This window comes from Orbicella franksi, chromosome 14, assembly GCF_964199315.1.
Source record: "Orbicella franksi chromosome 14, jaOrbFran1.1, whole genome shotgun sequence".
NCBI lineage: Eukaryota > Metazoa > Cnidaria > Anthozoa > Scleractinia > Merulinidae > Orbicella > Orbicella franksi.
In genome coordinates this window covers 2,481,721-2,494,154 of record NC_138158.1, presented here as the reverse complement: position 1 = coordinate 2,494,154, position 12,434 = coordinate 2,481,721, and the positions used below count along the sequence as shown (strand labels likewise).

Sequence of the window (12,434 nt, the reverse complement as noted above, 5' to 3'; positions counted from 1 at the left end):
TCCCCAGTTAATGCGTGACACTCGAATGGATATAAAAATTCAAAAGAAAATAAAAACTGAAAACTGATAGGATGGAAAAATGTCAAAGTGTCATTTTGAGATAAATCATAAACGTTTCGGGCATAGCTCTTCTTCAGGGTGAAAACCCTTTATTTCGTAGGTAGAAAGGCAGAAGGATGAGAGACCCAGGGTGCTGTGTCGACCGCTGCTGGGGTCACGGCATCAAACACAATGACTCTTAGCGGAATCCGGAAGTTTGGGCATGAATGACGTCAGCCGGCTGCTGTGACGTAAGGATGGAAACAAAATGGCGGATGTTGACGAGTACAGTTCTGTGCCGAGATTCAATGAAATACGGTAATACAATGAACAGCTATTGATAATTGCTTCGTTTGGTCCGGGAGACCAATGCCTTCAAATGGTGGACAGTATGATTGTAGAGAATGGTGTTCAGCGACTGTTTGTGATAGGAAGCCAAGACCGTCTGTATAATGACCTTGACAGCCCCGCGTTTTTAGGAGATGAAAATCCAAACATTTTCTTTCATCGCGTCGACTCCGATCAAATTATTTACCAACCACGAAGAAAGAGAGCTAAACTCATAGGAAAGTATCTTATGGGCGATGCGCTTGGTGAAGGGTCCTACGGGAAAGTCAAGGAAATGCTTGATAGTGAAAATCTTCGACGCTGTGCGGTGAAAATTATGAAGCGGCGAAAATTGCGGCGAATTCCAAACGGAGAGCTAAATGTTCAAAGGTGAGAGCTTGTTATAATTAATTTATTATGAAGTATTTCGAAGAGTAAGCTTAACTGGTGCGAAATGTTTTCTAAAACTTATCGTCTTCACTACAAAGTGTAACGTTAATATTTGACAGGTAGTCCGCAATGATTTTCGCAAATTAAACATTCCTTTGATTTGACGTTCACAGAGAAATTCAGCTTCTCAAACGACTGCGGCATCCTAATGTTATTAAACTGTACGATGTTATATACGACGAACAAAAGCAGAAGATGTATCCTTTAATGCGAAAACAGTTATACCGTCCCTGATGTTGGATAGCTTTCTGTCTCTTTTGGCTTTTACAGGAAAAAGCCGGCTAAGTGTTGTCGTATTGTGTAGTATTTTGTGAATGGCATATTACTTTGTTGTAGTTACGATAACAGTATGAATTAATATTTGAAGGATCAAGTTGGAATGTTTTGTTTTAACGATGTATTTGATTGTTTTGAATCGAAGTGTTAGCTAGCATATCATCTTCATTGAACACGGGAAAGCGGATATCTTTATCCATGTAACTACAATGTAACGCGAAATTTTATTGCTAAATATTGATCTTTCACTAGTGACGTGTGAAAATGAGTTATTTTTTGTATGCAAATTCCAGGTTATTATTGTCAGACATACAAGAATAAGATTTGCTCATCATGACTAAGTGAATTATATTTGTTTAACAGGTGTCTTGTCATGTCTTGTCTTGTCTCGTGACACTGTAGAGAAGTGAAATATGAGAAAGATGTTGATCAGTTATCAGTGTGCACCTGTGATTTTTTACAAGACAGTTGTAGAATACCTCGCAAGTCTAGCAAGGACCTAACCTGAAATCTTTGAGAACCAGACAAGTTGAAACAAGGGAATAATGACAACAATATTATTGGTGTCATTCAATAAGATTAGAATAAGTTGCCAGTTATTGTAACATTTAGTCTCAATTTAGTCTCGGTCTACTTGTACCTCTGAGCTACATTAGTCTCAATTTAGTCTCGGTCTACTTGTACCTCTGTGCTACATGTACATGTACAGGAGTCTTGTGCAAGCTTGTTAAGCCATAAGCACAGCTGAGGTTAAAAATGTAATAAACATCCTGTACACCGCTAAGATTAACAGCTGGTGTGGTTTTATGAGAGAGGGACATTGCTTTTTATGGGTTTTTCTACATGTACATGTAGCTACAGTTACTAAAGTGTCAGTGAGTGGCTGCTTTTGCTGGGTCTCTGCTTTCGAGAATCGTTACTCTTGGAACTTACATGTTATTTCCTGTCTGGGCTGTTTTGTAAGACTGGCCTTCAGATACCATTACACTTAAACATTTACATTATTTTTTTCATTTTTTAAAAGAAAATAGGTGAACATCTGGAAACATTTATGCACAGCTGTTGTTGGTTTATGTTTTTTAAAAGCTCTGCAGCTACGTACCTGAAAAGTTTTCCTTTCTGAACTGTTTTCATCTAGGGAGATATCTTTATTTAAAATGATGAAAATTAACATTTTACATTTTCGAGTTTAAAAGAATGTTATTGCATATTAGCTCAGGTCAAACTATAACTATTAATCAGTTCTCTGACAACCAAATTCTGTATAGGCCTTTACAGATTCTGGGAATGTGGTGGCCTCATGGTGAGTGCTCCCATCTCTGTTTCGAGGGTCCCTGGCTTAAGCCCTAGCCAGTACACTGTATTGTGTCCTAATGGGCTAGACACTTTACTCTCACAGTGCCTCTCTCCACTCAGGTGTTTAAATGGGTATTGGTGAATTCAATGTTGGGGGTAGCCCTTCGATGGACTAGCATTCCACCCAGGGGGTGTAGAAATACTCCTACTAACATCATGGTACAGAAACCAGGATAAGCCCCAGTCTGATAGGCCAGTTTGCTTGTATACAGACTTTACCTTAACAGATTCTCCTCAAAGGTACATGATCATGGAATATTGTGTTGGAGAGTTGCAAGAGATGTTAGATAGTACTGAACAGCATAAATTCCCAATCTGGCAGGCCCATGGGTAAGTTGTGACTATGTTATAGCAATTATAAGAATAGTAGACTGCTGTCAGCCATTTTTTTTTCTCTAAGAGTCACTTAGACAAGTGTGTAGCCATCATGAATGCAAAAGAACAGTATGGCCAAGTGGGGTATTTTGAGGGAAAAAACAGACTGCTACCAGCAGTTTATAATATTAGTTCTTTTTCATTATTTTAGGTAAAAAATGTATTTTCCTTCCACTGCAGTTTTGAATCTTGTCTGCAAAGTTTTGATGATGTTATTTTCTACACTTGGACTATCAAAAGTGGCATAACAATATTAATTTATACAATTTTGTATAGTTATGGTTATTGACTTTATTTATTAATAAATAACCGCAGCATTATTTTTTGTTATAGGTATTTTCGTCAGTTGCTAAATGGTCTTGGGTACTTACACTGTCAAGGAATTATCCATAAAGATATCTTTTTGGATTGCTGTAAATAATATATTTTGTGCCAGATACTCATTTCAAATGATTATTACTCACTCTGTTAAGTTGCCTGTTTAGTTAAATAAAGATCTCAGCAAGTTACATGTACATGTATACCTTAAGCTTTGTTGGCAGTTCTGTCAAAATGTACCGACAGCAGACAACCCTAGAGGAAAGTCATGTTTGATATTAATTAACCTTAACTAAGGCTACATATCAAACCAGGCAATTTACTTCTTGCCACTGATGGGACATTAAAAATATCAGACTTTGGAGTTGCTGAGGTTAGTATATAGTAGTATAAAGTTAGTATATTGGGCCAAGGAAAATTTATGTTCTTCTGCTCAGTGCATGGTCACTAACAGTTCTTACTCTGCTTGTTTGTTACCTTGTATTACAGCTATTTCAGGAAAGGTTGTCCTAAAAATAAACTTAAGAATGTATTTGCCGTAAATCCTCTATTAAGCCCCCGGGGGGCTTGTTTATTTTAAGCACTTTTGAGGGGGGCTTATGAGAGAGGGGGGGCTCATTTAATTCCTAGCAAAACGCATTACCAGTAACAAAAAAGGAGGAAGAAACAGACTAGGGTTATGCTTACCTACATTGTACTTCCTGTTTTGGACCAGGACAATGCCTGTCTTATATGGAAAAGAGTTCGAGGTCAATCAGCCCAAGATAAAAAACAAATTCCAGCTTTCAACATGTGAATAAACCATCCCGGATCAGTTGACGTGAAGTGTTACAGTTGGGATGACATTACAAATACAGTCTATTATTGATCAACTTGATTGTGTGGAATAAGGGGGAGGGGGGGGGGGGCTTAATAACTTTCTTCCTTGGAATAAGGGGGAGCACTTTAGAGGGGTGGGGGGGGGGGCTTAACAGAGGATTTACAGTTTGCAGCAAAGCCAAAATGAGTTATGCGTAGTGTCAGTAATTTACCAGTGGTTGGTCAAAGTTCTCAGGGGTTTTTAGCCCGATAGAAGAAGAAATAATTAATAGTTTTATCTGTGGCTTCATCTTTCTTTGCCTTGAAATGCTGTGTAATTTGATCAAACAACAGCAACCACTTCTTGCCATAATACATACAACTTAACTTTCAGCATTGCCACATGCACTCTTACACTTTTGAGGCCAATCTTGCTCAAAACAGCTGTACATGAATACACACTTTGTGCTTTGCATTCCCCAGTATACTAGTCAATAGACCTTTTTCACTTAGGCATTTTGTTTTCCCATTTCAGACCATGTGATATCCTGTAGAGAATTGTTCTTTTATCCATGTAAAACAGCAGGCTTTTAGTGGTCATCCAAAATGCGCTATAGGGCCTGCTCAAATGAACAATTATAAAGAAACATATGAAAAATAAAACAATTTTCTTTAAAAAGTGGCTGTCCACAGAACACCTGGACGGTCTAAAAATTATTCATTCATATACACATGACTATTCGACAATATGAAAGCAAGAATTCCCAAGAGTATCATCACATGGTCTGAAATGGGACAACAAATCTCCCAAGCTAAAAAGGTCTTCTATACTTTGCACTCTCACTTTGACTGTACATGTACATGTATCATGCTCTCTGTATTCACAACCGGTTTTTCTCTGCACTCTGCACTGTGCAGCTCTGCTAGTTTCACAGAGCACTCATCCATCAAAAGACCTCCTAATTCAATTCAAATCATACCTCTCTCCTAAGTGGGATTCTGGTAAGTAATTATGGGTGTTCACCTTGCTTAAATTACATGGAGATCCTCCAGGGATGTTTCTTAAGTGAGCCCACATTTTTCACATTTTTGATGTGAAAATGGTGCTATTTCGAGTCAATGAGTGTTTCTCAACTACTTTTTGTTGCTGTAGCGGTTGGAACCATTTGCTGTTGACGACACTTGTAGGACAAGCCAGGGTTCTCCTGCTTTCCAACCACCAGAGATTGCAAATGGCTTAGAAACGTTTTCTGGATTTAAAGTTGACATATGGGCTGCTGGAGTCACACTGTAGGTGTTTGGCATGCCATGAATTTTAATTTATGGATTCTGATATATAAAAGAACAAATTAATTATTGTGGAGGCAATTAAATATTATTAAGCTTTGTGTTTTGTGTTGTGGTTTTGAATTTGGCTCGGTTTTTAGTTTAGTAAACAACTTTAATTTGATATTTTCCTCACAAATGGTTTATGTCAAGTTGATCACAGGCAAGCACTTTTGTGTAGGGCTATGAACATCTCCTCAGCCAGGTTTGTTTTTAATTTGAATTCTTAGTTTGTATAAACATCTGTAATATTTCCCAGGTTCAACATTACTACGGGAAAATATCCCTTTGAAGGAGAGAATATCTATAAATTGTTTGAAAATATTGGCAGAGGAGAGTTTACAGTCCCTGAAGAAGTGGATGATTCTTTGGCTGACCTTCTAAGAGGTAATAGTGCAGAGAAGAGGCAGTGCAGTTTAGGTTAGATGCAGGGTAACAGGTTCTTCTGGCCTTCAGTACCTACAACAGGAACCTTTTGCTCGAGTGATCGGACATTAATTTCATTTTCCAACAGTTCTTAAACTCCTTGGTGGATTATAGTGGACTAAACGTTGACCTATAAAGGAAGGTGCTAAGTCACTCTTGTTTCCAGTTTGTTTGGCAAGAAAGTAAGACTGCATGAAGAGTGAGAGGAAAGTTAAATGGCTATTCTCACTGTGAAAATATCCACAAAACTTGTCTGCAGGCATGGATATCATGCTCCTCTTGCCCCGCATTTTCAAGTTTGAGGTCACAGTTTTTGTTTATATGAGCTGACCCTAGCAGCAGTGGGTAAATAAATGTAACTTCTTTGTTTTTCCTTGCTCTCAAATCCCTTTTAAAACTCAGGAAAGCTTTATGGAAAGATAGGAAAATCCGAACCACACTAAGAACCAAATCAGATTACAGGATTTGTTTCCATGTCCTAATGAAAAAAAAAACATTGTTTTTGTGTTTTCTTAGGTATGCTTAATGCAAATCCAGAAGATAGACTAACAATACAGCAGATAAGAAAACACAGGTATGACCTAAGATAGAAATGATAGGAATAGAGGTCAACTGTATGAATTCTTTCTGCAGAGTATCACACCCTGATAAGAAAATGGAACTGTACACTGTACAAGTTGTTGTGTTGCACTCAGGCCAACCTTTTTCACACTGCTGAAATGTGTTCTGATTTCCTGAGCAACTAGAAGTATTGCTACACCCCCTGGATGGAAATGTTAGTCCATTACAAGTTCCCTGCCCCCCACCCCTACAACATCTTTTACTGAGTGAAGTGTTGTACTGCAGGAGTTAAGTGTTTTTCCCAAAGAGACAATCATCTCAGTCAGGAATCAAACCCAATCCTTTGTAGGAAGAAACATGGTGGCTGTACATTTTGCAAACCTAACACAGCCCATTAGGCACATTGAAGGAAAGCTACACTAACTGAATTGGCTATATGCTAAATTTGGAGATTTTGGAACTTTTCTATACGTTTTTATGAGTGTTGTTAAGGGTTTTGTGCACTGAGAATTAGGGGTACACGTAAATGTACCAGTTGCCATCCTTTTTCCTACGGACGACTGAAATTGGCTACTTGATCTGCAGTCCAATGTACAGCTGTACTAACCGTTAGCCCACTGTATGTATTTTAAGCCTTGAATGAATAATTTATTATGTGGGCTGCCTAGCACATTTCAAAATAAGGAACACCATTGGCTTTTGAAACAACAAAGAACAACAGGTCATGATTTTATGGTTAGTGGCTCTAAAAAAGCAGGAGTGTCTGTAACAGAAAGATGAAGGAAGGGAAGTCTTTGAGGTGGCAGGTTACTGATTATGCCCAGCAATTAATTCCTCTTTGTGATACAAATTTTCAATTTTTAGATGGGTATTCAAAAACCACCACAAGACGAACTACTGTGTTCCTTTTCCGCCACTTGAAGAAGGTGACATGCTGAGGAGTATGAGCGTTGTACCATATCTAGATGATCTTCATAATCCCTCACTGGACGAGGAGGTACAAGGACACCCCAGTCAGTATGACGAGTCTTACTCAGCTGGTAGGGAAGCAACCTTCTCAAATTCATTCATAATTCATCAAGTTCACACAAAAGACATGACTGTGACAGTGTGTGGATGTCTAATCTTAATTAGAAGAATTCTACTAGTATACTAATGCAAATGCTGCAATCTGATCGACTGAGCTACTCGCACACTATCATCCATTAGAGTGCAGTGGCGGTTGGTCGTCTACGAAGTGGTGACGTTTTTCCGTTTTCCCAAAGTTCTGGAGTAACATTTAGATGTAAATGGATAATTAAATTCCTGAGAAGACTAAAAGAAGGTCATTAATGGTGTTTTGACTTTAAAAAATTGAAATTATTGAAAAAACGAGTGCGTGTGGATAAACAACTGCAAATTTCCAATGACAATTCAGTCTGTGGGATTTTATTAAAGTGTGAAGTTAAATAATACCTAAAAAAATGATTGGAAACCATAATTTCTGTTAATTTCAGTTATAGAATTCTAACAAAACGATTAGATCATTTCTCTTGATTTCTATGAGGTGATAGTTAATTGATTCGGCCTTTGACCTTATCAACTATCACCTCATAGAAATCTTGAGCTCATACTCTAAATATTAATTAGCAAAGATTTTTACAAATTTTATTTGTCTGTTTTCTCCTTAGTTTTAGTTTTGACTAGGAAGATAGATCAAACACTCAAGACCGTGTTTGACCACATTTTCAAACACCTCGAAGTTCATCAAAAATACTCTGATATGTGTCCTATTTTCAACTCTCTTCTTGTTGTTTGGAAATGTGGCAAACATGATCTTTTGTGTTTGATATGTTACTTAACTTGACACAGTGAGTACAATGTAACCACTCTTATTTCTTAGTCTGTTAAGCAGGAAACTAAAACTAGAGTGAGAGGAGAGAAATGGCTTTTCTCATTGTGAAAATGTCCATGAAACTTGGCGGCACAAATTTATGTAGTGCCCCTATCACCCCAATGAATGTAGGTACAGCCCCTCCTTTGCGTATATATGCACATTTATTCACCAAGTTATGGAGACCTAAGTTGTATCCAGTTTTTTACCCTCCCACCCTTGCTTTGATGACATGTAATTATTTCACACTTTTCAATTCTATTGTGTGATCTCCTGCCTAGGCTAAAACTTGCCACTTTTTTCTCAGTTCATTTGTACTCACCCAGTCAGGGGCATAGAAACAATATACACCGCTATGAATGTGCATGTCTGTACTAGCCCTAGTCATTCTTACTAGTCCCCAGAAAGTTACATCTCTTGGTACTTCTTTAATATTTTAAGCCAAAGGGTGCATTCCTTTGGGGTTATCTCGATCAGGATCAGTAATCCATGATCACTCAGATCATGGTGCACCAAAGGAAGGAATGAATCCACTCTGGCCACGGATTCATCAACTCCTTTGATGCACCATGATTCAAAAGATCTTGGATCACTGATCCTGATGCAGATTACCCCAAAGGAACACACCCCTGAAATTTCCTGGAGCATGTCCCCAAGAAACTTTACTTACCCTACACTGAAAACCACTAGCTTGACTGCAAAATCCATGAGCCCAGTGAGTTATCAGACATGACTTTCTTTGCACACGGCTTCATACTTTACGCGGTCATATAATAAAATTATTATTATGCAACGTTTGTAGAAATAAAGAGCTATTTTCAACTTGATTTGTGTGGAAAATTGTGAAACTAAGACATTAAAATTAAGATATCTACATTTTTATTATTGTTGCAGATGATTCATTGGATAGTATCAAATCACCCACCACTCCAAGCAAGAGAAGGTCCATCTTAAAGAGACCAAGCTTTGGATCGTGTAAAGCCCAATAAAATTGACAGCATCAGTTTAACATTAATTTAACATATGGGATATGAACCCGTTCTTATTGTATTGCAATAAACTGCCATTAATTGTGCATTTTATTATTCGATTGTGTCATTATGTACGACTTTTAACACAGGTCATTGATAATCATATCTTACATTTTCTTACATATTCACGTGTACATAATATTATACATATTATTAATGATAACTGGGAAGTTAAATAACGTTACACCACAATCCATCACATTTCGTACTTGCGTTGAAACTTAAAGGAGCTACACGATGTCGCTGTTATATTGAGTCTTTTTTTTTTGATGTTCCAAATCGGCCTTCATACTAAAGGAATCCTTAAAATGATACTTATTATTCAAAGGAGCTCAGTCACGGTATTTTGAGTTATTTTGGCCACATACAAAATCACCTTTAAATGGTAGGAAACCTGAAAACAACAGTTTAATAAGATAGAAAAACACCAAAGACATAATGATAAACCATAAAGGAACAAGGATGGCTAAGGATGGAGAAGATTAACACGGATTACGAACGACGAATTTGAAATATTGAGGCTAAACTTTTCAATATGCGGAAACCGTGACTGAGCTCCTTTAAAATCATACCTCTGCTTTTGTCTAGTACCAGGGTATGGTTTTTCTTTTCAAGACGATCTCTAATTTTAAGAGAGTTATTGGGAACAAATGCAGTTATGACTTCAAAAATTTTGTCTTAAATTACTAATAAATGATGTAATTTCTACGTTGATTTTATGGTATTAAAGAAGCGTTCATTTTGTTTCGCTTATATCACGTTTGATCAAAAGTGTTTTTCATGTCTATGATTTTGTAGAATTTATGATTTGTTGGCATCAAACTTAAGGACAGAAAATAAAAACTGAAAACCTCATAAAAAATTCACAAAAAAAAAAAAAAAAAAAATTGGAACTCATTCTTTTCCTGGATTAGCTTTGACCTAATCCCGGGATTGAACAACCGGGCCCTGAAAATAAGATTACTAAGTCAATTTTGTGATAATTTTCTGCTAACAATATCGAAATTAAAAGTATATTTCGGAGGGGAGGAAACCATCGATTTCCCTTAAGTAAGCGAGGGTGTCGGTAAACTTCGCGTGATCATGAAATGTTTTGAGCGCCATTTTGGTTTCCTGTGGCAACCCCTCGTCCCTCACGTGCTAACTGGCTCAACACGTGCTCCAGCTCTTGAACCGAATTTCACGCCAAATTCACGCTTGAGAGTTCGTTAGCTCCAGGAAAATGGATGAAAATAGTTTGCTTCAAAGTTATAATGCAATTCTTGAAACTGTATTTCAGTGGTTTGGTCGAAGTAACAGGATTATTCGGTTTAAAGTTATTTTTCACGGCCTGGAAACGCGAAGAGGTGCCGGCTTTGGAAGAAGAATTTCATGGCTACCAAAGCGAGTAAAAAATTGCTGTCGCTTCCCTCTATTTCATTCAAATACGAGGTTATTCCACAGACAAGAACGTGGAGTATTTTCGTTAACTTAGTTTTTACAGAAGAAAGGAGGAAATCACTCGTCACTTGCTTTGCAAATGCTAGTTCATTTGAGTTCGACCCTGTTTCTGTTTACCAATATCACCGAAGCAGACCATTGATGTGCACGCGACAAGAAACTTCGCAACTCGGGTAAGTGTTTAGTAAAATTTTATTTGAATTAAGCTTATTTTTGTACAAAGATACCATTTTCAATGAACTATACTCGCTATGTTATGTTTTAATGATTACGTTGTACGGGGCAGTCATGTCTTCTTGTTCAGCGGCACGCACTAACACGAATTTGAATGGTAATTCTGTTTACTAGCAACAAGCTTGCTGTAACGTTATTATTGTAGAAATATTTGTCGTCCATTCTTTATCTATAAAAATTAAAGAGCTCAGCTTACGTGGTGTGTTCTCCTCTGAGCGAAATATCAGTAACTACAGGGCCGTAGCCAGAAACAAATTATGACTGAGGCAGTGTCCAAGAAATGAGTTGCGACTGAGGCAATGTCCATGGTTTAATTCTCTTCCTGGGAATTTAGGGTGTTTTTGATGACTACAAACAACAAAAGCGAAAAAAATGACTGAGGCAAATGCCTCGGTTTGCCTGTTACTAGCTACGGCCCTGAACTAGACTGATTGGGGTACAATTCTGTACAATTACAACTTGATAAAGAAATGATACTTCGGAGTTTGATGTTAGTTATGTTTTGAATGAACGTGACCACTGACAAACGGCTTGTCAGCCCGAGGGAACTCTTATGTGAAAAGGTCGGGGATCCTCGTGGGAAAATTCGAATTAAACCACTAAACTAAGAGCAATCTGGGTGTGGCTTGAGCTTTAGGGGTCAAAACTTGGGCGGAGGAAAATCATGATTCAGTCATAACGTAACGTCATCGTTTACGAAAAGCTTCGTTTTTCCGTTCACACTAAAACGCAAAGCCGGCGTTTTAAATTCCTCTGGTTGGAAGAGCGTTTTCGAAAAGCTCCGTTTTCGTGACGGAATAGTTTGGACGGAAGGCCTAACCGTAGAAATAAAGCTCCGTTTTCAAATTTCTCCGGCGTGGTGTGGACGTGGCCTAAGGAATAACTGCACCTCCCAAAATTTGTCGGAAGCTCAACTCGAAGGAGTGCTGTCACGTGCATGATTCTCCAGAAAGTATTTAGAGAAAAACCTTAAAATAACGGGATGATTTTTGTCGCTGTGTCTCGAAAATTGCCCTCCTGCAAAAACTCTCCTACAATGCTCCAACTCCAACTCAAGCTCCAACCAAGGCCACCCGAAAAAATTATGTGCAAATTGTTGTATATTTCAGAAGGTCACAAGTTTATTAGTTGTATACTATTACGTGTTTTACCCTCTATAAATAAAATAAAGATTGATTGATTGATTGACTGATTGATTGAAGAAAACCTTGGATGTTCGCAAAAGACCTAAAATTATCGATCTGAGCAAGTTGGTTGGCACACAACAGCTACAATTCATTTGTTTTAACACGCAAACGCTGTTGGTGATAATGCAAAAAAAATAATAATTGCTTGGGTGGCCTTGCCGAAGAAGTTGCACTCTAATATCTTTATATTGGCGTTCTAGCTGCATTTCGAAAGCACCGATTCTCAAATTTGATCAAAAAATGCAGCACAATTGTCCTGACAGTGCCCCTTTAAAAATGGAAGAAACTGAAATATGTAACAATGAAGGCACCGTAGGCGAGTGGAAATAGCAGACGTGCCCCCCGGTCTATCATGAGGCCCCAGTTACCCGCGATAGAGCGAACAGTTGATGTTGACAGATTTACAGGGGGGCCAGT

At 37.9% G+C, this 12,434-nt stretch overlaps 1 protein-coding gene across 1 annotated transcript; it reads left to right on the top strand.

The window, feature by feature from the left end:
* The first annotated feature begins 238 nt into the window (after positions 1 to 238).
* LOC145467973 (serine/threonine-protein kinase STK11-like) lies at positions 239 to 9,903 on the top strand. Its single transcript, XM_081451630.1, has 10 exons — positions 239 to 756; positions 930 to 1,013; positions 2,689 to 2,778; positions 3,157 to 3,223; positions 3,449 to 3,514; positions 5,093 to 5,229; positions 5,525 to 5,652; positions 6,208 to 6,265; positions 7,117 to 7,292; positions 9,020 to 9,903. Exons 1-10 carry the CDS (start codon positions 419 to 421, stop codon positions 9,112 to 9,114), a joined length of 1,239 nt encoding a protein of 412 aa, XP_081307756.1. The 5' UTR covers positions 239 to 418; the 3' UTR covers positions 9,115 to 9,903.
* Positions 9,904 to 12,434: the final 2,531 nt, after the last annotated feature.